Source organism: Sciurus vulgaris (genome assembly GCF_902686455.1).
Source record: "Sciurus vulgaris genome assembly, chromosome: 14".
In the NCBI taxonomy this organism is placed as follows: Eukaryota; Metazoa; Chordata; class Mammalia; order Rodentia; family Sciuridae; genus Sciurus; species Sciurus vulgaris.
The window spans coordinates 1,595,509-1,621,512 of record NC_136475.1 but is presented as its reverse complement, the minus strand read 5'-3'; the positions used below and the strand labels follow the sequence as shown (position 1 = coordinate 1,621,512).

At 46.7% G+C, this 26,004-nt stretch overlaps 1 protein-coding gene across 1 annotated transcript in view; it reads left to right on the top strand.

The window, feature by feature from the left end:
* USP39 (ubiquitin specific peptidase 39) overlaps positions 1–26,004 on the top strand; it is a 35,764-nt gene extending 9,760 nt beyond the window's left edge. The window contains exons 6-13 of the mRNA XM_079110562.1: positions 9,903–10,128; positions 11,406–11,483; positions 13,417–13,484; positions 14,007–14,195; positions 18,935–19,077; positions 23,209–23,344; positions 24,728–24,814; positions 25,592–26,004. Coding sequence (XP_078966688.1) covers positions 9,903–10,128; positions 11,406–11,483; positions 13,417–13,484; positions 14,007–14,195; positions 18,935–19,077; positions 23,209–23,344; positions 24,728–24,814; positions 25,592–25,639 — 975 coding nt within the window. The 3' untranslated portion in view covers positions 25,640–26,004. The remainder of the gene's footprint in view (positions 1–9,902; positions 10,129–11,405; positions 11,484–13,416; positions 13,485–14,006; positions 14,196–18,934; positions 19,078–23,208; positions 23,345–24,727; positions 24,815–25,591) is intronic.

Genomic DNA, 26,004 nt, shown 5'->3' with positions numbered 1-26,004 from the left:
GGTCTCACTGAGTTGCTTAATGCCTCACTTTTACTGACGCTGGCTTTGAACTCATGCTTCTCCTGCCTCAGCCTCCCGAGCCGCTAGGATTACAGGCATGTGCCACCACGTCCAGCCCATTTATTGATTCTTGATTTTACTTCTGTGCTTTAGGAGTCTTGTTGAGGAATTCAGTTCCTCATGACATGATAGAGAGTTGGGCCTACATTTTCTTCTAGTTGGCACTGGTCTAATGCCTAGGTCCTTGATCTACTTTGAGTTTTGTGCAGGGTGGGGATGGGGTTTAATTTCATTTCTACATATGGATTTCCAGTTTTCTCAGCACCTTTTGTTAAAGAGGCTGTCTTTTCTTTAATGTGTGTTTAGGGTGCCTTTGTCTAGTATGAGATAACTGTATTTTTGTGGGTTTCTCTCTTGTGTCTTCATTGGTCTTCATGTCTGTTTTAGACTTAGTACAATTTGAAATCCAAAACAGTTTTGTAAAATGTTGGTGATAAGCAGAAATTTAAAATAATTGATGCAGTATTTAAAAATATTTTAAAATATGACCATTTAAATCCTTTTCAGGAAGCGTTATCTTGGTAAAAGAAAGAAATGGAGTTCTTATCTTGGAATACACTTAGGGTGCTACAATTCAGTGCCATGTGACTGTTCCCCAGAAAGCCAAGGGCCCAGAAAGTAGGGAACGGGTATTTTTTCCTTGTCCAACACTGTCATAAGTGGTGTTTTCAAAAATCTTCTAAAATATAATTCAGAACTGTTAAACTCCAATTATGGCTCTCCGTTCCCCCTGCCAGCCTCCCCTCCCCAAGTGATTTTCCTCTCAGAAATAAAATCAGGAAAGGGACCGAGTTCTGACAAGAAATGTGGAGGTCAGTCGAAGGTGCTCAAAGTGTGGGTGTCTCTCCAGCCCAGCTGTGTGACTTGTGTTTCATCCAGGTGGAATGTGATTTGCATGATTTGTTCTTGGAAAAGTCAGGGGTTCAAAAGCCTGGGGCCATCTTGTTTTTTTCCTTTAGTATCCTGAGATTAGGTAAACTCAACATCCAGAAATATCCCTTGATTTGTTCTTTCTCTGATACCTGCATCCCTGGGATTAAAGCCTTTTTCGTTGTCACCAAATCATTCCCAGTAAGGAATTTGGCCATATAATCCTTTGCATTGAAGAGTGTTTTTTTTGTTGTTGTTGTTTTTGGTTCTGTTTTTGGTTGAATCCCAGGGCACTGAGCCACATCCCCAGCCCTTCTTTACATTTACTTAGAGATAGGGTCTTGCTAAGTGGCTTAAGGCCTTGCCAAGTTGCTGAGGCTGGCCTTGAACATGAAGTACTTTTGTCCAGTCAGCCTCCTGAGCCACTGGCATCACAGCCGTGTGCAGCTGCACCCGGCACTGAAGGGATTTATTTGTCACTGTCTTCCTATTCCTGGATGAGATCCTGAAAGCAGTTATAATTGATTAGCACCCACCCTTCTTTATCAGTTGTAAAGCTTTCAGAGAATTCAGTCTGTCAGCTGGCTCCACGGCAGACATCATGGTGCAAGGCTGCTCAGCTCAGTGGCAGCTGGGAAGCAGAAAGCTGACTTTTCAATGGTATTTTTACCATAAAGATTGTATGGAAGAGTGGAGTAGGGGAAGGAGAGGGGTGGAATGGGAAATACAGCAAACTGAAACTCCACATTGTATACAACCGCAAGAATGGGAAGTTACGCTACACGTATGTATGATATGTTAAAATACACTCTACTGTCATGTATAACTAACAAGAACAAGTTAAAAATGGGAAAAAAAAAAAAAAAACACATGTAAAAGAATTGTCAAGGCCTGTCCATTATATTTAGCGTTGGTTCTTGTAATAACGAGTTCCTGGAAAGGTTTTTTTTTTTTTTCTTTTTTTGGTACTAGGGATTGAACTTGGGGGCCCTTGACCACTGAAGCTGCATCCCCAGCCCTATTTTTAATTTTATTTAGAGACGGGTCTCACTGGAGTTGCTTAGCACCTCACTGTTGCTGAGACCTGATAGAACTTGCAGTCCTCCTGCCTCAGCCTCCTGAGTTGCTGGGTTACAGGCGTATGCCACTGTGCCCGGCTAGGAAAGGTCATTTCTTAAGTGGAGAGAGGTTTAAAGACTACTCCTCCTACAACGTCTCATGAGTTTGAAAACTGTCGTGGGCAGGACGAGTAGGATTTGGGCATGGACAGGATGGTAGTCCCGGCTTTCCGAATCTTAGTTCTCATGGGAAAGTCCCTATTGATTGAAATATGAGGTGAACGGGGCCTCTGTGGTGTTGTTTCCACTAAGGCAGTCGAGGAAACCCGCAGTCCCCCTGGAGGCCAGCTTCTCTCTCCCTAGAGGCTTGCCCTGTCATTAAATGTACTGCTGCTGAGGCCAGAGAGCAGCCTCTCCACAGGTGACTGACTGAGAATTAGGGCAAGCCTTCTCTGTACTCCTCGCTTTCTGAGAGTAGTTCTCCCTTTTAGAAATTGCTGCCTGAACATCAGGTCCCTGTTCCTTTAACTGAGCTGTGTTCTGGGGCGGTCCTGACCCCCTGGGGTTAAGATGCTGTCCAGGTCGGAGGTGCTTCCCTGGAGGTACCTGGACCTATTGTAGTTTCAGAAACCTCCTGTCCTCCTTCCTAAGTGGCTCACCAGTGAAACATGCTCTGGTTTACCCCAGTGGATGGTGAGGAACTTGTGACCCGTTGGGAAGGATCCAGGGGTATGGTAGGCTCTGCTTTTATTTATTTTTTAAAATTTATTTTTATTGTAAACAAATGGGATACATGTTATTTCTGATTGTACATGGAGTAACGGCATGCCATTTGCATAATCATACATCTACACAAGGTAATGGTGTTTGATTCATTGTTATTTTTTCCTTTTCCCCCCCACCCCTCCCACCCCTCTTTTCCCTCTATACAGTCCCTCCTTCCTCCATTCTTGCCCCCCGCCCACCCTCCATTATGTGTCATCATCCGCTTATCAGTGAGATCATTTGTCCTTTGGTTTTTTGAGATTGGCTTATCTCACTTAGTATGATATTCTCCAGTTTCATCCATTTGCCTGCAAATGCCATAATTTTATTATTCTTTATGGCTGAATAATATTCCATTATATATATATATACCAAGTTTCTTTATCCATTCATCAATTAAGGGACATCTAGGTTGGTTCCACAATCTGGCTATTGTGAATTGAGCAGCTATGAACATTGATGTGGCTTTATCTCTGTAGTATGCTGATTTTAAGTCCTTCAGGTATAGGCCAAGGAGTGGGATAGCTGGGTCAAATGGTGGTTCCATTCCAAGCTTTCTGAGCAATCTCCACACTGCTTTCCAGAGTGGTTGCACTAATTTGCAACCCCACCAGCAATGTATGAGTGTACCTTTTTCCCCACATGCTCTCCAACACCTATTGTTGCTTTTATTCTTGATAATCACCATTCTAATTGGGGTGAGATGGAATCTTAGGGTAGTTTTAATTTGCATTTCTCTTATTACTAGAGATGTTGAACATTTTTTCATATGTTTGTTGATTGCTTGTACATCTTCTGTGAAGTGTCTGTTCATTTCCTTAGCTCATTTGTTGATTGGATTATTTGTATTCTTAGTGTAGAGTTTTTTTGAGTTCTTTATATATTCTGGAAATCAGTGCTCTATCGGAAGTATGAGTGGCAAAGATTTTCTCCCACTCTGTAGGTTCTCTCTTCACATTGCTGATAGTTTCCTTTGCTGAGAGAAAGCTTTTTAGTTTGAATCTATCCCAGTTATTTATTCTTGCTTTTATTTCTTGTGCTATGGGAGTCCTCCTATTAAGGAAGTCTGATCGTAAGCCGACATGTTGAAGATTTGGACCTACTTTTTCATCTATAGATGAAGGGTCTCTGGTCTGATTCTGAGGTCCTTGATCCATTTTGAGTTGAGTTTTGGCAGGGTGAGAGATAGGGGGTTTAGTTTCATTCTGCTGCATATGGATTTCCAGTTTTCCCAGCACCATTTGTTGAAGAGGCTATCTTTTCTCCATTGCATGTTTTTGGCACTTTTGTCTAGTATGAAAAAATTGTATTTATTTGGGTTTGTGTCCGTGTCCTCTATTCTGTACCATTGATCTGTCTGTCTATTTTGGTACCAATACCATACCATTTTTGTTACTGTTGCTTTGAAGTATAGTTGAAGATCTGGTATTGCGATACCCCCTGCTTCACTCTTCCTGCTAAGGATTGCTTTAGCTATTCTGGGTTTCTTATTCTTCCAGATGAATTTCATGATTGCTTGCTCTATTTCTGTGAGATACATCATTGGGATTTTAATTGGAATTGCATTGAATCCGTATAGCACTTTTGGTAGTATGGCCATTTTGACAATATTAATTCTGCCTATCGAAGAACATGGGAGATCTTTCCATCTTCTAAGGTCTTCCTCAATTTCTTTCTTCAATGTTTTGTAGTTTTCATTGTAGAGATCTTTTACCTCTTTGGTTAGTTTTTTTCCCAATTTTTTTTTTTTTTTTTTTTTTTTTTTTTTTTGCGGTGCTGGGGATTGAACCCAGAGCCTTGTGCTTGCAAGGCAAGCACTCTACCAACTGAGCTATCTCCCCAGCCCTACATGTTGATTTTATATGCTGCTATTTTGCTGAATTCATTGATGAGGTCTAGAAGTTTTCTGGAGGAGTTTTTTAGATCCTGTAAATATAGAATCATGTCATCAGTAAATAGTGACAGCTTAAGTTTCTCTTTTCCTATTTGTATCCCTTTAATTTCTTTAGTCTGCCTAATTGCTCTGGCTAGAGTTTCGAGGACAATGTTGAACAGAAGTGGTGAAAGAGGACATCCCTGTCTTGTTCCCATTTTTAAAGGGAATGGTTTCAGTTTTTCTCCATTAAGAATGATGTTGGGGGCTGGGGTTGTGGCTCAGTGGTAGAGCGCTTACCTAGCATGTGTGAGGCACTGGGTTCGACTCTCAGCACCACATGGAAATAAATTTAAAAAAAAAAAAAATAATAATAAAGGCCCATTGCCAACTAAAAAATGTTGAAAAAAAAAAAAGAATGATGTTGGCCATGGGCTTAGCATAGATAGCCTTTACAATGTTCAGGTGTGTTCCTACTATCCCTATTTTTTCTAGTGTTTTGAGCATGAAGGGGTGTTGTATTTTGTCAAACGCTTTTTCTGCGTCAATTGAAATAACCATATGATTCTTATCCTTAAGTCTATTGACATGATGGATTATGTTTATTGATTTACGGATGTTAAACCATCCTTGCATTCCAGGAATGAACCCCACTTGATCGTGGTGCACGATTTTCTTAATATGTTTTTGGATATGGTTTGCCAGTATTTTGTTAAGGATCTTTGCATCTATATTCATTAAGGATATTGGTCTAAAATTTTCTTTCCTTGATGTATCTTTTCCTGGTTTGGGTATGAGGGTGATATTAGCTTCATAGAATGAGTTTGGTAGGATACCCTCCTTTTCTATTTCCTGGAATACTTTGAGAAGTATTGGAATGAATTCTCCTTTGAAGGTCTTGTAGAATTTGGCTGAGAATCCGTCTGGTCCTGGGCTTTTCTTGGATGGTAGGTTTTTAATGGCTTCTTCTATTTCATTGCTCGATATTGATCTGTTTAAATTGCATACGTCCTCCTGGTTCAGTTTGGGAGGAGCATATGTCTCTAGAAATTTGTCAATGTCTTCAGTAGTTTCTATTTTGTAGGAATACAGATTTTTGAAGCAGCTTCTCATTATGTTGTGTAGCTCAGTGGTGTCCTGTCATGATATTTCCTTTTTCATTACGAATTTTAGTAATTTGAGTTTTCTCTCTCCTTCTCTTTGTTAGTATGGCTAAGGGTTTGTCTATTTTGTTTAGTTTCTCAAAGAACCAACTTTTTGTTTTGTCAGTTTTTTGAATTGTTTTGTTTCAATTTCATTGATTTCAGCTCTGATTTTAATATTTCCTGTCTTCTACTACTTTTGCTGTTATACTGTTCTTCTTTTTCTAGGGCTTTGAGCTTTAGGTCATTTAGTTGCTTTATTCTTTTCTTGAATGCGTTCCATGGAATGAATTTTTCTCTTAGTATCGCTTTCATAGTGTCCCAGAGATTTTGATATGTTATATCGTCATTCTCATTGACCTATAAGAATTTTTTTACCTCCTCCCTGATGTTTTCTGTTATTCATGTTTCATTCAATAGCATATTATTTAGTCTCCAGGTATTGGAGTAATTTCTGTTTTTTATTTTGTCATTGATTTCTACTCTCATTCCATTATGATGTGATAGAATACAAGGCAGTATCTCTATATTTTGCATTTCCTAAGGGCTGCTTTGTGGCATAACATATGGTCTGTTTTCGAGAAGGTTCCATGTGTTGCTGAGAAGAAAGTGAATTCGCTCATTGATGTATGGAATATTCTATATATGTCTATTAAGTCTAGTTATTGGTTTTGTTATTGAGTTCTATGGTTTCCTTTGTTTGTTTTTTTGTTTGGAAGATCTATCCAGTGGTGACAGCAGTGTGTTAAATCACCCAGAATTATTGTGTTGTGATCTATTTTATTCCTGAAATTGAGAAGGATTTGTTTGATGTACAGGGATGCACCATTGTTTGGGGCATAAATATTTATGAGCGTTATGTCTTCCTGATTTATGCTTCCCTTAAGCAGTATGAAATGTCCTTCTTTATCCCTTCTAACTTTGGCTTGAAGTCCGCATTATCTGATATAAGGATGGAAACCCCTGCTTTCTTACTGAATCCATGTGCATGGTAGGTTTTTTCCCCCATCCTTTCACCTTTAATCTGTGGATGTCTTTTTCTATGAGATGAGTCTCTTGCAGGCAGCATATTGTTGGGTCTTCCTTTTTAATCCATTCTGCCAGTCTATGTCTTTTGATTGATGAGTTTAGGCCATTAACGTTCAGGGTTATTATTGAGATATGATTTGTATTCCCAGTCATTTGGGATTATTTTTGGTTTTATGTTGGCTTGGTTTCTCCTTTGAGTGGTTTTTCTCTAAGGTAGTTCCTCCCTTTGCTGACCTCCATTGTTGTTTTTCATTTCCTCCTCATGGAATATTTTGTTGAGAACATTCTGTAGTGCAGGCTTTCTATTTATAAATTCTTTTAACTTTTGTTTATCATGGAAGGATTTTATTTCATCTTCAAATCTGAAGGTTTAGTTTTGCTGGGTATAGGATTCTTGGTTGGCAACCATGTTCTTTCAGAGCTTGAAATATGTTGTTCCAGGCTCTGGTAGCTTTTAGAGTCTGAGTTGAGAAGTCGGCTGCTATCCATATTGGTTTTGCCCGATATGTAATCTGATGCTTTTCCCTTTGTGGCCTTCAAAATCCTATCTTTATTTTGAATTTAGGCATTTTCATTATAATGTGCCTTGGTGTGGATCTGTTGTGATTTTGTGTATTTTGGTGTTCTGTAAGCCTCTTGTATTTGATTTTCCATTTCATTCTTCAGGCTTGGAAAATTTCTGCTATTATTTTGTTGAATAGGTTGTTCATTCCTTTGGTTTGCATCTCTGTGCCTTCCTCAATCCTGATGATTCTTAAATTTGGTCTTTTCACGATGTCCCATGGTTCTTGGAGATTCTGTTCATGATTTCTTACCATCTTCTCTGTTTGGGCAACTTTATTTTCAAGATTAAATATTTTGTCTTCAGTGTCTGAGGTTCTGTCTTCCAAGTGGTCTAATCTGTTGGTGATGCTTTCCATTGAGTTTTTTATTTGGTTTATTGTTTCCTTCATTTCAAGGATTTCCATTTGTTTTTTTTTTTTTTTTTTTTTTTTTTTTTTTAGAATATCTCTTTGTTGAAATGATCTTTTGCTTCCTGCAGTTGCTCTTTTCAACTGCTTATTGGTATTATCATTCATTGCCTACCTTTGCTCTCTTATCTCATCCTTTGCTTCACGAATCATCTTAATCATGTATAATCTGAAGTCCTTTTCTGACATTTCTTCTACCATACTGTCATTGGATTCTACTAATATAGAATCTAGATTTGTTTGAATCATTTTCTTCCCTTGTTTTTTCATGTTGTTCATGTATCTTCCCCTCTAGCAGTGCAGATCTGGGTATTGCAGATTCCCCCCTATAGGCTTATTGGGCCCTATAGTTTTCTAAAACCTTTTCTTTAAGGGGGAGATTAATATTATCAGTGCCCAATTCAAACAGTATGCAAACCTAGACCAAATAGCTCCTATGAGGACAGTAACAATATTGTCAAAATAAACAGAATGAGTTCAGTTATTATCTTCAGTATAACAGATTTGCAATAAGGTCTGCAGTTTCTAATGGAGGACAAAGAGGATGCAGAGGGATGTAGGATGTAGCTGTTAATGGGATAAGAAAAGAATATACAGAAGTTCTAGATAAAAGAAAGGGTGAGAGTATAATCAAAAGAAATTGGTTGTTAGCATGCGATACGGGAGAAAGAGACTGAGGGGACAGGTAAACAAAAGGAAAAGAGAGCAAGAAAAGTAAAGAAATAACAACTTAAAATTTTTCAATAAGGAGAAAAAAGAAAATCTACAGTATAACAGTCATATAGTAATGCAACCTCCCAGAGTTCAGTAGCCTGATGCATGAGAGGTACCTGACAATGAGGCTTCACGTCTCCAGCAGGTGTCTCAGGATGGGATTTGTCCCACCTAAAGATCGGAGCTATGGCTTCCAGGATTATCCAAGATGGCTGCTCTGGCTTCCAAATGTGTTGGGAAATGGGGAGCTGCAGCTTGGGGTGTGGACGTGGTCGGCAGAGGTCTTGGAGGAGGACTGTGGTTTGTCAGGTAGGGGTCCTGGAGGTGGAGTGTGTTTTGTGTGGTTGGGGGATCCTGGAGGTGGGGTGCAATCAGTCGGTCTGGGGTCCCGGTGATAGGGTGCAGTCAGTCGGTCTGTGGGTCCTGGCGGCAAGGAGCAGTCAGTCGATGTGAGGGCCCAGGGAGTGATTGTTTGGTCTGAGGGGATCTTGGAGACGGGTTCAGTCGATCCGGCCAGGGGTCCTACAAGGCCTGGCTATTGTCACGTGTAATCAAACCTGCAGTACTGTAACAGTGAACTTCCAGGCAACAGCAGGCAGCTGGCGCTCCACTGGTGGTTGTCGATCAGTTTGCTGACTTGTCGGAGGATCGGGAGGTGAAGCTCGGGCGGTGGGTGATGGATAGGTGTAAGGCAAGCGATGGACAGGCAAGAGGCAGGCAAATGGCGGATGATAGGCGCCTGACTGTGAGTCTATGCTCTGCTTTTATTTGATGTCTGTTCCATGGTCTCCCTACCAGTTCTGAGCTGAGACCAGTGACCATGCCTTTCTTCCTAAAGCTTTTGCCTAATGAGGTCAGATTTATTTTTGTTTTGAATGTTTGGCCATTTTCATTATAACAGAGTACATTCACTTTTATGTGCAATTGCATGGTTTTATTAGGGAAGCATCAAATTTTATTGATGATTTTCCTACTTTATATTTTCTCCAATTGTTTTCATCAGAGCTTTGTAGCTATTTGTTGTAGTTGGGTTCATCCTGACAAATTCATGTTATTTAACATGGTGTCGAGAAGTGGGGCTGGTGTTCTGGTAGTTGATGAAAGAGAATGTGGTTTCTAGCCGTTAGTGCCTTGAGTTTCAGTATCTACACAGGTTTAATTGGAGTAAGAAAGGAAAGTATTGAGTGGCAGTAGATAGGGATTCAGATACCTTTTTATTAACTCATCTGTGATGTCCATATCTTCCAAGTGTCTGCAGAACTGTATTCTGAAACTTACTGTGAAGGATATTTCCTTTGGACTCTTTGGGGCTGTCCCAGGCCCCTTGCAGGGCGCTACCAGAGGAACGATGGCTGGAAGGACTTGACTCCCAGGAATTGTGCAGAGGGGATTTGGACTGACTGCAGTGTTTGATTTCCAGGCTCTGTCTAATGTTCCTCCTCTCCGGAACTACTTCCTCGAAGAAGACAATTACAAGAACATCAAGCGTCCCCCAGGGGACATCATGTTCTTGTTGGTCCAGCGTTTTGGAGAACTGATGAGAAAGCTTTGGAACCCTCGCAATTTCAAGGCACACGTCTCTCCCCACGAGATGCTCCAGGCTGTGGTCCTCTGCAGCAGGAAGACATTTCAGATCACCAGGCAAGGTAAGTGGCTCTGTGGTGGCGTGCTTGCCGAGTGTTTGCGATGGCTTCCATCCCCAGCACCATGGCAGACACTCGAGGTGAGGAAGTCATCCACGTTTCTCTGACTTAACAACAAAGCTAGTTTGAGGAACAGATGCGTTTCTGCTTTGTGGTGAATCTTGATGATAGCCATAAGTGAGTAGCTTGGTGGTTCCTTACTCCTTTCTGCTCAGTGTCCCAGAAGCTGAGCAGAAAGCCTGTCTTGTTTGGTGAAATGGACCGTGTGGTGTCAGGAAGCCAGGAGGCTGGGCAATGCTGAAGCCCTTGCTAAGTTCCTGCCACCTGTGCTTCTCACTGTCTCCTGTGTGGCTCCTCTGATGAACCTCTGGTTGCTCTCATCTCTTTGGGCTCAAGTTATCTTTGCCTTGTGGGTAAAGTGGACACTAACTCTTAGTTCTGGATCTCAGGTGGTCTGCTAGTGTCCACATCAGTTTGTTCAGCATGCATCTGTGGTGCTAGACTTTGGAGCCACAGGGATAAGAAACATGGTATTTCTTTTTCAGGAGCACCCAGGCTAGAGGGAAAGTAGTTGTGTAAAAAGGTGATCACAGGGTGTTAGGTGCTGCCATAAGAGAACGCAGAGTGCATGCTGGGAGGGAGCACAGAGCAGGGACTCCCAGCTGCATATGTGGGAGGGAGGCTGAGGCCACAGGGCTGGGGGCAGCCTGTGGGTGGACGTTCTGGGTAGAAGCATGGAGGTGTGGGGCCTGGGCAGACTGCATGCACATGCCTGGAACTGGGATTCTGGGGTCAGCGGAGAGCTGACGTAGAGGCAGGGAAGGAAGGGCCAAATTTCCTGGTTTGTGTGCCACTCTGAGGAGTTGGGATTATGTCCTGTCAAAGGTGGGGGTCAGTGAAGACCTGCACGTGCACATTGACAGCAGCCCTAGGAGTGAGTCAGTGGCTTTTAAGAGTCTCAGGCACTTAAGGAAAGGAGAAGCCGGGCACTGTAGGTAAGTAGGGAAGGAGTGGGCCCAGGCTTCTTGGGGGCTTGGGGCCATAGGGAATGAGACTCATGTTGGGGTGCTAATGTATATTGAGCAGACGCCCCGTGGTTTATTCCCAAAGAGGCAGAAGTTACTAACTCTTGGAGCCTGGTGTTTGTAGTTTGCAGGAGCATCGTGCTCTGAGGACCTCTCTCTTCTGGAAGTGGGTAGCAGGACTGCAGGGTGGCCAGCTGCTTGGGGATTCCTTTCTTGTTTCCAGCTTCCACATGTTCCTTGCCTCTTTTTCTCCAGGAGACGGAGTTGACTTCCTGTCTTGGTTTCTGAATGCTCTGCACTCAGCCCTGGGGGGCACAAAGAAGAAAAAGAAGAGTAAGTCTCATTGCTTATAAAAGAGCTTTTTTCTCTGCTGGTCCATCTCTAAACAACTTCACAACCTCCTGTCCTCTTGTTCTAGACTGTCTCTTTACAGGAAGAGTGTTGGGATGTATTGTATAACAGATTAAATTTTCTTCTTGATTGTAGCTCCTGTCCATTTATTTATTTATTTATTTATTTATTTTGTTAGAATATGGTTGTTACTCCCAGTGGAATTTTTCTTTCTTTCTTTCTTTATTTTTTTTTGTGGTGCTGGAGATCGAACCCAGGTTTCACGCTCGCTAGGCAGGTGTCCTGCCACTGAGCTACAGCCATTCCAGTGGCAGAAATGCCTGGAAGACAACTCCTGAACGTCACCCCTCGTGTGGGAGCTGAGGTAGTCAGTCTTGTGGTAGAGAGCAGAGTGGAGGCCAGGCAGGGTGGAGTGAGGGTGCAGCTGTGCAGGAGGGTAGCACGGCAGGATAGCTGGTCAGCAGCAGGTCACTGTAGGGATGGAAGTAGGTAGTGGAGGATTTGGAATGTTCTTAACACAGAAATGACAAATGTTTGAGGTGCTGGTTACACCAGTTGCCCTGATTTGATCATTACGTGTTGTATACATGTATTGGAATGTTACCCTGTACAATTATTACGTGTCAATTAAATTTTCTTTTAACAAAATAGAAATGGGTATAATAGTGCCTTGAACTCCTGTTCCAGTTTCAACATGCTGGGCAGTGCCCTGTGGCCCTCCAGGCTCCTGCCAGTGCAGGGTGGTGGCCTGGCGTTTGAGTTGCAGGTTGGAACCACCTAGCAGCTAGTTCCTCATGCAGGGTCTGCACTGAGGCAGGAGGCTGACCTGCTAGGGTCCCAGACTTAGAGTCCCTCTGCCCCTCATCGTCTTCACTGGCTTAGGGGCACCCAGCGCAGCTATCAGCTCTTGGGCTGCAGAGCTGGGCAGCGTGTAGAGACCCAGTGCATCTTCTTGACTTCTGATTTCTGAGGGCCCTGGAGGTGTCCTTCCCTTGTGGCCTGCCTGCCCTGGTGTCTTCAGCCTGGCCTACTTTGTACATTCTCACCTGTGTCCAGGCAGGCTTCTAGGACCCAGTGTGCGCTCTCTCATTGCTTTGGTCCTGTTCTCGTCCATCTCTTAGTCTGTGGTTTTGCTTTGCTTTTGTGTCCAGTGTTGGTGGACATTATTCCCTTTGTGGGCAGCATATAGTTATGGGCAGTTCCTTGGTTGGGCCCTGTGTAATACACACACACACACACACACACACACACACACACACACACACATACGTTCAGTTCTGGGAATTGAATCCAAGGGTACTCCCCTACCATGCTACATCCCCAGCCCTTTTATTTTTTATTATTATTTATTCACTTATTTAAAAAATTTTCTCTTTTAGTTGTAGATGGACAGCATGCTCTTATTTTATTTATTTTGTTGTGGTGCTAGGATTGAACCCAGCGCCTCACACAGGCTAGGCATGCGCTCTGCCACTGAGCTACAGCCCCAGCCCTATTTTTTACTTGGAGACAGGGTCCCACTAAATTGCTGAGGCTGGTCTCAAAATTGCAGTCCTGCTGCCTCATCCTCCCAGGTTGCAGGACTAACATGGACGCACCTCTGTGCCTAGTTGCTTGTGAATTTTTGTGAGTCATGAATCTTCAGGCTCCATGAATTGTTCACTGATGTCGTGCATGTTTCTCTCATGGGCCAGGCCCTGTTTTGGAGGGTCCCAGTGCCTTTGGAGAAGACACAAAGTGATCCCTTCCACACAGTCGTAAATGGACTGCAGTGGTGCGTGTTTCCAAGGGATGCTTCTGTGTAGGAGGCTTCTTTGGGTTTGGGGCCGGAAGCTGTGCTTTGTCTCAGGATGGGGATGTTTCCGTCATGCTTTCCAGGCTCACCATGTTTGTGCTTTGCCTTTTGTTTGCGCAGCGATAGTGACTGATGTTTTCCAGGGGTCCATGCGGATCTTCACTAAGAAGCTTCCCCATCCTGATCTGGTGAGTGGGTGGGGCTGTCTAGGACTGATGGTGTTGCCTAGGGGACTTGGAGGGGAGAACTGCCCAGAGCAGCTCCTCAGGCCCCTGTGGGTGGCTGTGGGCTCTGGACATGGTGATGCGAGGGCCCGACCGCTGCGAAGGCTCAGCCATGCTTCCCAGACCATCCCAGAGACTTCTAGATGGTCGGTTTATAAGCAGAATACACAGAAGAGACTGCTCTGTTTGTTTGCTACTGGGCTAGAATCCAGGGTAGCCACTAAGCTGCACCCCTAGCTGTTCTGTTTTATTTTGAGACAGGGTCTTGCTAAGTTCAGGCTGGCCTTGAACTTGCGATCCTCCTGCCTCAGCCTCCCAAGTGGCTTACGGGTTATGGGTGAATGCCGTGGGTTGGTTCTTGAACCGGCGTCATTGGGGGCTGCAGCTCTGGGACCTGCCAGGCCCCGGCAGCCGTCCTGGCGCTGTCCCGGGTGGCCTGCATCCTGCTGCCACACCTGCCCTCCTATTGCTGTCACTCATCCGCAGCCCGCAGAGGAGAAGGAGCAGCTGCTGCACAACGACGAGTACCAGGAGACCATGGTGGAGTCCACGTTCATGTACCTAACGCTGGACCTCCCCACCGCCCCGCTCTACAAGGACGAGAAGGAGCAGCTCATCATCCCCCAGGTGCCACTCTTCAACATCCTGGCCAAGTTCAACGGCATCACTGAGAAGGTAGCCTCGCCACTCCTGTGCTGCCTGCCTGGCCCTGGCCCTCCTGACTGCCTCGCCTCCTCCCTCCTCCCAGCCGGGTGCCGTGGGCAGTGCCCTCCCTGGTGTGCCCTGCCCGCCGTCTCTCACACTTGAGTGTCCGCTCGGATGTGCTGCGTTGCTTAGGAAGTGTGTGTCTCAGAGCCTCAGACTCCCCGGAGCCTTGGTCTTGCCTCGCGGGTCCCCTCTCGCACCTCGTCTGTCCCTCCTAGCTGCCTGCCACAGATGCATTGGAGAAACGCAGCCGCAGGGAAGCACGCCATCCGGTTGGACCCAGGGGTGCGCTGTCACTGAGCTACATCCCCAGCCCTTTCAGGTTTTGAGACAGGTTCTGTGCTGCTAATTAGCACTGTTCTTTAAGCTTAAGTAATATTAAGATTCCCATGAAACTTCAGTATCGATTTAAGTTTGTTCTTATTTTAACTAATTGATGAATAGCAATGATGTAATGGGGTTTCTTTTTTCTTTCCTAATGCTGGGGCTGAACCCAGAGTTGCTCTTTTTTCCTTTTTTTGTGGTGGCTGGGGATTGAACCTTGGGCTGTAAGCATGCTAGGCAAGTGTGCTACTGCTGAGCTGTGTCCCTAGCCCTGCCCTTTTTATTTTTTACTTTGAGACAGGTCTACCTAAGTTGCTGAGGCTGGTCTTGACCACCATTTGCCTGCTAAGCCATTGGGATGACAGGCATGCACCATCACGCCCGGCTTGAAGCTTGTTCTTGGTATCCTAAATCTTCATCTGGGGAATGGCTGCATGCATGCTGCGGCATGTGTCGGGACTTCAATCTTTTTTTTTTTGCAGGGGGTATTGGGGATTGAACTCGGGGGCAGTCGACCCCTGAGCCCCATCCCTAGCCCTGTTTTGTATTTTATTTAGAGATGGGGTCTCACTGAGTGCTTAGCGCCTCAGCCCCCGAGCCACTGGGATTCTAGGCGTATGCCGCCAGCAAGGACTTCTTTCTTTTTTATGGCCAAATTATATTCCATCAAGTGAACATGCTGTCTTTTGTGTGTTCATCAGCTGAGGGGCGTCAGGCCTGGTCTTCACCCTTGACTGAGAAGCAGTCCTGATGTTGACACTGGTCCACAGTTTTTTATGTGGACGTGTTTTCCTTTCCCTCGGGCACATGTCAAGGATGGCATTGCTGGTCGGGTAGTAGCTGCAGACTGACTGTCAGGAGCTGCAGAGCTCTCTCTCTGCATTCCCACTGTCACCTCCGTGGCTCCAGTGTCCATGTCTGCACCAGCCCTTGCTACCGCCTGCCACCGATCACAGCCATCCTGGAGGGTGTCAGGTGGTCGTGTTTCCCTCCTACGAATGACGCCGAACATCTTTGCCCATGTTTATTGTCCATGTGTATATCATCTTTGTGAAATGTCCTTTCAGATCCTTTGTTGAAAAATTGAGTTACAGATCTGTCCTGCTGATTAACAAGAGCGCTATGTATTCCACGTATAATTCTCTTATTAGAAACATGATTTGCAAATATTTTCTTCTGTTCTTTTTCCTTTTTTTTGTTTTTTGGTAGTGTTTGTAGGGGTTTGAACTCCAGGCCTTGCAAGTGCTTTACTGCTGAGCTATACCCTGAGCACTTTTTGTTTTTCATTTTTGCTCAGTTGCTGAAGCTGGCCTCAGACTTGTGATCCTCCTGCCTCCGCCTCTGAGTTACAGGAGTGCACCATCACACCCTGGCCTATTGTACTTCATTGATAGTGTCCTTTAAACATGCTACTTTTTTAAGTTTTTAGAAATTATTTTATAACATTTTTTAAAAACTATTTTAGTTGTCAATGGATCTTTATTTTATTTATTTATATGCAGTGCTGAGAATCAAACCCAGGGCCTCACCCATGCCAGGCAAGTGCTTTACCATTGAGCCACAAAACCAGCCCCCTAACTTACTTTTAATTGTGGGAAAATATATGTAACATTAAAGTTATTTTAAGTTTTTATTGCAAAAAATTTAATTTTATCCTATTGTTCTATGAGAATGATAGGTGAAGCTAGGTGCAATGGTGCATGCCTGTAATCCCAGAGGCTCAGGAGGCTGAGACAGGAGGATCGTGAGTTCAAAGCCAGCCTCAGCAACTTATTGAGGCACTAAGCAACTCAGTGAGGAGCCTGTCTCTAAATAAAATACAGGAGAGGGCTGAGGATGTGGCTCAGTGGTTGAGTGCCCCTGAGTTCAGTGCTGGGTACAAAAAAAAAAAAAAAAAAAAAGAGAGAGAATGATAAGTGATCACTATGAAACATTCAAGCAATGTGCAAAAATGTAAATAAAAGTAACAAACATAAAATCCTAACAACTAGAAGTGACCAGGGCAGGGTTAACAGCTGAATACCACCATTCTTGGCATCTGTCTTTCTCTTCTCTTCTTTTTTTTTTTTTTTTTTTTTAAATTTTTTTTTTTAAAAAATTTTAAATTTATTTTTATTATAAACAAATGGGATACATGTCGTTTTCTGTTTGTACATGGAGTAATGGCACACCATTTGCATAATCATACATTTACATAGGGTAATGGTGTTTGAATCATTCTGTTATTTTTTCCTCCCCCCAACCCCTCCCACCCCTCCTTTTTCCCTCTGTACAGTCCCTCCTTCCTCCATTCTTGCCCCCCGCCCACCCTCCATTATGTGTCATCATCCGCTTATCAGTGATATCATTCGTCCTTTGGTTTTTGAGATTGGCTTATCTCACTTAGCATGATATTCTCCAATTTCATCCATTTACCTGCAAATGCCATAATTTATTATTCTTTATAGCTGAGTAATATTCCATTGTGTGTGTGTGTGTGTGTGTGTGTGTGTGTGTGTGTGTATACACATACATACATACCACAGTTTCTTTATCCATTCATCAATTGAAGGGCATCTAGGTTGGTTCCACAGTCTGGCTATTGTGAATTGAGCAGCTATGAACATTGATGTGGCTGTATCTCTGAAGTATGCTGATTTTAAGTCCTTTAGGTATAGGCCGAGGAGTGGGATAGCTGGGTCACATGGTGGTTCCATTCCAAGTTTTCTAAGGAATCTCCACACTACTTTACAAAGTGGCTGCACTAATTTGCAACCCCACCAGCAATGTATGAGTGTACCTTTTTCCCCACATCCTCTCCAACACCTATTGTTGCTTGTATTCTTGATAATCACCATTCTAATTGAGGTGAGATGGAATCTTAGGGTGGTTTTGATTTGCATTTCTCTTATTACTAGAGATGGTGAACATTTTTTCATGTTTGTTGATTGCTTGTAGATCTTCTGTGAAGTGTCTGTTCATTTCCTTAGCCCATTTGTTGATTGAGTTATTTGTATTCTTGTTGTAGAGTTTTTTGAGTTCTTTATATATTCTGGAAATTAGTGCTCTATCTGAAGTATGAGTGGCAAAGATTTTCTCCCACTCTGTAGGCTCTGTCTTCGCATTGCTGATAGTTTCCTTTGCTGAGTTTCTCTTCTCTTAAGGTTTGGCAGTGCTAGGGTTTGAACCCCGGGTTCTTGTGCATGCTGGCAAGACCTGCAATCCCAGGTACTCGGGAGGCTGAGGTAGGAGGATCACAGGTTTGAAGCCAGCCTCAGCAACTTAGCAAGACCCTGTCTCAAAATAAAATGAAATTAAAAATGAGCTGGGGGACTAGCTCAGTGTTAGATCATCTGGGGTTTAATCCCCAATGCCAGGAAAAGAAGAGTCACATCTTAAATTGAGATGGGAGGCACTGTCTGCAGGGAATGAAGGAATTTATATGTGCTTCCTCTTCCTTCCACCTCCTCTTCCATCTCTCCTCTTCGAATTTTGTCTTCTGTTGTAGTCTTCTGGAGAAGGTGCCATGTGCACCTCTGCACCCATCTCGTTCTCCAGCTTTTAAGCCCTTGGGCTGGGCAGATGCCTACTCCTTTGCCATTCCTCCTCCCCAGGTGCACTAAGACCTTAAAAATGGGTTTGGCAGACTGCTTTGACCACAAGTCGGGGACTTTTTTTTGGTGCTGGGGATGGAACTGGGCCTCTTGATTGATAAACGCACACTCTGTCACTGAGCCACACCCAGCCCTTTTGGGGACCTTCGAGGAAGGAGGAGTGTGGGGAGATAGTAGCCCCCTCTGCTGGAAGGCTTGGTTGAGGGCTGCCCACCGTGGGAAGGGCAGGAGGGCCTGCCTGCCTTTGAGCCAAGCAAGCCTGGCCTGGAGTTCTTTTAGCTTTCAGCAGGTCTTCCTTTCCTCTGGCAGCTTTGCTTTCCTAGAGAGGCTGGCGACACATCGTTGTGGTTGTAGTTGACAGTGATCATACACTGACCAAAAGAGCCTGCAGTAGGGTTTTTTTAGTCCCATTCAGCAGAATTGTTGGCCTCAGCCAGGTATGAAGTCTGGGTATGAGGCATATTATGTTTTAAAAAAAACAACATATCCAGTGGCTCGGGAGGCTGAGGCAGAAGGATCTGGAGTTCAAATCCAGCCTCAGCAACTTAGGGAGGCCCTAAACAACTCAGTGAGACCCTGTCTCTAAATAAAATACAAAGTAAGGCTGGGGATGTGGCTCAGTGGTCTAGTGCCCCCAAGTTTAGTCCCCAGTACCAAAAAAAGGGCTGGGATGTCTCAGTGGTTAAGGGCCCCTGCATTCAATCCCTGGTACCAAAAAGACCAAAAAACACAGGCAGGTTCCTACACGAGCACCTGCAAACCTCCAGCGCTAACGTGGCGATTCCCTCCTAGGAATACAAGACTTACAAGGAGAACTTCCTGAAGCGCTTCCAGCTCACCAGGCTGCCCCCGTATCTGATCTTCTGTATTAAGCGCTTCACCAAGAACAACTTCTTTGTGGAGAAGAACCCCACCATCGTCAACTTCCCCATCACGTGAGCCCCACCTGCCCGGCTGCCCTGAGGCTGGGTTCTTTCTGCGCCTTTGCATGGTCACTGCTGTGGGACTTTCTGTGTTGGGGTCGCAAGCAATGGAGCCTGGCTGTGCTGCCGAGTTGGGGTTTCGCTGGAGGAAGCAGATATTCCAGGGACCCCAGGATATCTGCCTGCAGGCAGCCCCCTTTGCTTCCGTGGGCGCTGAGGGCGGGCGGGTGGACCTCCACCAAATGCTTCCAGTGTGCTGCCCTCTGACTTGGGAAGAGGCCTTGGGCGGTACCCTTCTGGAGGCTTCAGTGCTCGAGAGGTGGGGTTTTCACTGTGCAGAAGGCGAGGAGCTGGAGGAGCCTGGGCGGGGCTGCAGGGACCAGTGTGTCTGAGCGCTGTTTTGGAGAGCTCTAGGGAGGGTTAGGGTTTTTGGGGGCCTGCTGTGTTTAGCTGTGGGGCCCTTCTCATCTTCCCTTCCTGGTCTTTCTTTTTTAAAACTTCCACAGAGGAGCTGGGGAGCTGTAACAGACAGAGGCTTATCTCCTTATTCTTTCTCCCTCCATCCTCTTCCATTATTTCACCAGCACTGCCAGTTTTTTCCTTTGAAAATAGTTCTAGTTCCTAGTTCTGTGTAGTGTTTAAGAGGATGTCTAAAATTGAGAGGCCTGAGCTCTGGGTTGTCTAGTGGTGACCCCGGAGAGGCATTTGCCTGTTTTCTCCGTGTATTCTCATTCACAAAATGTGAGGCTTGCGCTGGATGGGTCCTGACATTTTAGTTTCTCTGGATTCCATGATCCACGAAAGAGGACTACAGGAGAATTAATTCTTTCCTTCCATCCGTCCCCTGCCTGTCTCTGCTGGAGATTGAACCAGGGCCTTATGCATGCTGGGCAAGCACTGTACCACTGAGCCATATCCCCAGTCCTTTCTTTTTTTAAAAAAATTACTTTTAGCAGGGCACATGCCTGTAATTCGAGAGACTCAGGAGGCGGGAGACTGAGACAGGGATTGCAAGTTTGAGGCCAGCCTCAGCAACTCGGTGAGACCCCCCCAGCCATCTTGTGAGACCCTGTCTCAAAATAAGAAGGGATGGGGATGTAGCTCATTAGTACAGTACACCTGGGTTCAATCCCTAGTACTGCTCACCCACCCCCAAATAAAAAAAAGAAAGAAAATTACTGTGAGACAGGTTCTTGCTAAGTGTCTAGTCTGACCTTGAACTTGCTCTCCTCCTGCCTCAGCCTCTGAGCTGCTGGGATTGTGAGTGTCGGCCACCGCACCCTGCTGGGATAACTTCCTAACGAGAATTACAAGTCTTTTCCTCTTTCCACCTTTTTCTTCCTGTTCTTCACTCCTATCTTGTTTGCGTGACAAGTGGAATCAGTGGGGTACCTGAAGCAGCTCTCTGCTGTCTCCAGTGGGACCACAGGGGCACTTCCTTTGGGATTCTGTGGATCCGGGTTTTTTTTCAGAGCTGGTCTCTGTCACCGGCCACAGTCACCAGCCTGTTCCTGGTAGTGAGGTGTGATCTTCACCGTGGGGCAGCCCAAGGGAGGACCGTGGGCAGCTGCTCTGCTCAGTCTGCTCAGCCTCATAGAAGCCTCTGCCCTCTGTCCTTCATGGTGGGCCTGAAGCGTGTCCATTTTCCTGCCAGTTGCATTTGCATTTTGTAACTGACTTCAGCAGTTTACCCTTCAGAAAGTTTGCTCCGGAGAAGTGAAGGAAAGATGGCTTCCTAGGTAGTCAGCCATCTAGGGGACATCACTGCTTGTGGAGAGTTCTGAAAGCCCGTTCTTTAATTACTTCACTTGCTGTAAGTACTTCAGAACAATAGGGTGTGGATGACCCAGATGTCCCTGCTTTGGGAAAGGACCCTTCTCTTGTGCCTCGGTCTTCCCCTTGTTTTATTTGTGGCACATTCTCTGTTGGAGGATCATCAGACTTATGTGGGTGGATGTTTTGCATGCAGGTTTAAAGTTTACTGTTCAGTTAATTAGTCCACAGGAGGCTGTTTTCCACATGTGACTGTTGTCTGAGTGGGAGATGTACTTTGCTCCTTTGTCCATTTTCTAAAACAGGATGAATCTGGACAGTCTGGTTCCATTCTGAAATTTGAGAGGAAGCACTGCTGGGACTTCCTGGTACTCCTTCACCCAGCTTCAGACAGCTGATCAAGCAGAGCAGAAACACCCCGGGAGGTCAGCCTCAGCAGCCTGTAGGCGGTGATGTCTGGCTCACGGACATTCTTGGGATTCCTGTTGAAGTCAGGTTTCATAAGGAGTGCTTCTGCAGGCTGACTGTGTAGTATTGGGTGCTGTCAGTCATTAGAAACTACTCTGCTGCACAGAGAAACTTGAGGAAGTAAACAGGACAAAGCCGCAGGCCTGTTTATTGCTGATTTTACTTTTAAAATCTCTTGGTGTTATTGAACTGTGAATATACTAAATTCAGAGGAAGAAATGTAACTGGACATGACAGGCTGGGGATGGAGAGCTCTTGCTGAGTATGTGGGAGACTCTGGGTTCAGTCCCCAGCATCTCAAAACGGTCACTGGACATGACCACCATTAGCGGTTTCTCATGGGTCCTTCAGAGATGGTCCTGTTGTGTTCCCTGTGATGAGTGGTGGCACATCAGACGATCTTGCAGAGATTAGAAAGGTGATGTCATCTTATTTGTGCCTCATGTTATTTTTATGTATATTTTGCAGGTTCCAAAATAATACATTTCCCCTAAAATTAAGTAGTTAGCCTGTTCTCTTAATATTCATGTTAACTGCTGGTCACAGTGGTGCACACCTGTGATATAGTGACTTGGGAGGCTAAGGCAGAAGGATCATCGGTTCAGGACTGGTCTCAGCAACTTAGTGAGACCCTGTCTCAAAATAAATACTGGAAAGGACTATGACGTAGCTCGGTGATAACACGCCCTGGGTTCACTTGCCAATACCACACACAGAGGAAGTATTCATGCTGACTGTCCTATTAAACCACTTGAAAGTTCTTAGTAATTGACAACATGCATTTTGGCTGGGCGCACTGAGCACTTTAATGCTGACCTACAACCCCAGTCCTTTTTAAAAACTCTTTTGAGAAAGGGACTTGCTAAGTTGCTGAAGGTCTCATTAAGTTGTGAGGCTGACCTTGAACTGGAAATCTCCCTCCTCAGCTGTGCAAGTTGCTGGAATAGCATGTGTGCACTGTCCTGGTGACAGTAAGCATTTATTATAGTGTTCAGTTTGCAGTGAGTATACATTTGTACTTCAACTGATGGAATTCAACACAAAGCCCAGGGTAAAGTCTTATTCTAGGCGTATCAAGAATGCTCTCCACCAGATCCAGTGTCTTGGAGTCCCAGTGGGAGGAACCTGGTCAGTTGCTTTTGGCATTTGGAATGGAGAACCTTGAAGCCCTGGGTGGCCAAGGTGTGGGTCGTGTAGAGGAGGGAGAGCTGGGTACAGTGGGGGGTGCAGGTGCCGGAGGGGAGGTGCTGCTGGCAGAAGGGAGCAGAGTGGGCGCAGCCCCTGGACCTGGCTCCTCCTCCTACCTGGCCTCAGGTGGCGCTTCCTTGTCTGAAAATCTGAGCACATTCCCTTTTGTGCTGAAGCGACCTTGGCAGGTACTGCAACCTTTTTGCCACTTACTTGACTGGAGGAAAAACAAGGACGTGTGGTCTCAAAGTGGCTAGAAGTCTTGACCTCTACTGAGTGTCATGCTGAGATGGCCCTGGGAGACCTGGGTGACAGGTGGCAACGCCCGTCCCACGTGGTCTGCAGCTGCGGCTGTGTCCCAGGTGGGCAGCTCGCCCCTGCTGTCTCACGCCTCCTCGCCCTCCTGGAGGAGACGCGACCCTCGCCCTTGTGACAAAGAGGCTCAAATTGTGGCCCTGGGGCTGGTGCTGAGCTGCAGCCAGGGCTCTCAGTCACCTCGGGCTGAGTCAGGCCTGACCTGAAAGCTGCTTTTCCTTCACAGCCTGTCCTTGTTGGCAAGTTTTATGATGCAGGCGACCCAGGCATCCAGGGCTCTCGAAACCTGCCCACAGCTGGGGTCCTGAAATGGGTCAGCAGCCTCGCGACCACTTGTGTGGACAGTGCCCTGATTTTGCAGCCATGCTCTGAAGTTCTGCCTTGTCTTCATTGCCGCAGGAACGTGGATCTGAGGGAATACTTGTCTGAAGAGGTCCAGGCAGTGCATAGGAATACCACCTACGACCTCATCGCCAACATCGTGCACGACGGCAAGCCCTCTGAGGGCTCCTACCGGATCCACGTGCTGCACCACGTGAGTGGCCTCCACCCTCTGGCAGAAATAGCTGCTGCTCCCTGGGCACAGTGGAGGGCAGCTCCTTCAGTCTGCCCTTCGTCGCCTATCCTTGGGGCTCAAATGATGGGGCCGTGGGTCCTTGCTTTAGGGCGGTGCGCACACTGGGGAACTTTCTAAAACCCTGAGGCCTGGGCTCACCCAGGGATGAGGCGCATCACTGGGACCAGGCCAGTGATGCTGTGTAGGTCCCACAGTGCACAGGACGCCCCTGTCACAGGGAATCTGGTCCAAAACTTGTTGTCAAGGTTACGAGACTGACTGCTGGAGGTGGAGAGTGGCATGGTGGTGCAGGTCCCTGGGAGGGTCCACACCAGAGCCTCACCAGGCAGAGGGGTCCTCGGCCCCGGCGTTAGTGTCCTCTGAGTGCAGTGGGATTGCAGGGCCTCAGCCTTCCCCAGCCCACTGAGTCAGCATCTGCATTCAGCAGACTTTGTGAGGCACACTGGGTCAGAGGAACCCTCTGAACTCACAGGTTTGTGAGCATCTCAGACTAAAAACAACCTGAGCTGAGATCGTCTGGTGTTGCATGGAGATGAGCCTCTTGGATGTGGGTTCAGCAATGAGTAGCTTTTTTATCAGGTGCTTGTCTCTGCCGGGGATGCACCCAGGGCTTACCCTGTATTGTCTCATTTCTGTCCTCAACATCTGCAAGCTGGGTGTTTGTGCCGGTGAGGAAACCGAGGCTCAGCACTGAGCATCTGAAGTCAGCACAGCTGGAATTCGTACCCAGGTCTTTGGCCTCAGAGCACATGTTATGGCCAGGGCCCTGGGCTTCCTTGCTTTATGTCCTCTCTCTCCATTCTTGGAATATCCAGAAGGTCCTCAGTGTGTCTTCTATACTGCTGGCCTCTGTCAGGTGTGGAGGGCGAGGCAGGTGTGCTGCCAGAGGTGCTTCCTTGGTAGGGAGGCGTGGAGGTGTGTGGCGAGGCAGTCCATGCTGGCAGGGCTGGCTCTGCAGGCCTTTGTGGTGAACAGAGGCCACCAGAAACAGTTCCCTGACCACCTTTGCTGCTGCTCTCTGGGGTGAGGCTCCAGAAGGGCGAGGAGCTGCTCCTGGTAGCCGGCACCGACCCCTCCTGCCTGAGTGTCCGCTCTGTCATCTCCACGGGAAGAGACCTCTCCCACTGCTCTGGTGTCCTCCCAGCTTCTTAGCTGGTGTGTGAGGCCTGTGAGCCTCTGCTGCACCTCACGCCTCCTCGCAGGAGTTGAGTGGCCGCTGTGGCATGGCAGCTGAGTCCTGCCAGTCCACATACCCTCTTCCCTGTGTCTCTGATGGGGGTCTTGTGGCTCTGAGCCGTGGTCCCTTCCTTCTTCACTGACCCAGCCTTCTGCTGTCCATAGGGCACTGGGAAGTGGTATGAGCTGCAAGACCTGCAGGTGACGGACATCCTGCCCCAGATGATCACGCTGTCGGAGGCCTACATTCAGGTGGGTGTGGACTGAGAGAGCCCTGGGGTTTCGAGTGAGCAGTGGCCAGATTGCTTGGTCCTGGAGGTCAGCCAGTCTTCCAGAAGAGGCGAGTGGGGGAGCATGGGAATCTACGTGAGCAAAGGCTGTGTTTGCAGCTAGGTGAGGTTCGCGGAGCCGGTCAGGCTTCTAGGAGGAAGAGTCGCCATCAGGGAGGCCAGCGGAAATTGTCCCTGAGCCCTGCCCCGGGCCCCAGCACAGCCAGCCAGCAGTTTTTGTGACCCTTGTGCTTTCTCAGAGCACTGGTTGTGGTTTTTCACCGTCTCCTCCCGTGGAGGGAGTGCCTGAGGGGCAGTCTTCCTTTGTAACTGCCCTAGTTAAAAGATGAAGGAAGACTGAAACGTGAAGAGCCATAGCTTTGTAGAGAAGAGGGAGACTATCCCAGAGGTGACTTTGTCTCCTCAGTGGCTTCCTCCAAGGTTGAGACTTGGCCATGCATCTTTTGGTCTGGGGGGTTATTTGGGGCTAGGGGTCGAGCCCAGGGCCTTTGGCACGTGAAACACGCTGTGCCCTTGAGCTAGCTCGCAGCCCGCTGTGCGTCCTGTTTTACAAAGGAACTCTGAACGGAGCTAAGAAGTGGGGGGGAGTGGGGGGAGGGAATGAGCCCTGAGTCACCTTCAGACATGGAGCTGACCCAGGTGGGTGCAGGCTGCTGTGCCTGGCAGGGAGGAGGCGCGTGGGAAGCCCTGATGATGAGAGCCGTCCACTCGTCTCAGTTCACGTTTTCCTCTGGGACAGATTTGGAAGCGGCGGGATCCTGAGGAAACCAACCAGCAGGGGGCTTGAGGTGCCAGCTTCCCTCCCGAGGACTCCGGCCGAGCACAGTAAATAGGATCCAACGGAGCCCAACGGACTGGCTGCGGCTCCTGGGGGCCAGGCCGGCCTTGGTGGGCTCCGGCTGCACTCGAGTGTCAAGGAGCCCTCTGCTTGGCCTCCCTCCCACCCGTCCGGTCCCTACCAGTGGCAGCGGCTGGCTCCTTGTGTAGCTGAGTGCCTCCGAAGGCGGGAAGAGTCCTCCCCGACCCCGAGCCTGCTATACCGGGAGGAGACAGTGGAGCCAGTCGCGGCCCCTCCTCTCAGGAGGTGGTTTGTGGTTCCCTTCCCGGCCCAGTGCAGTTTTTGGAATGGATTAAATTTTCTCTGTTTTTAAA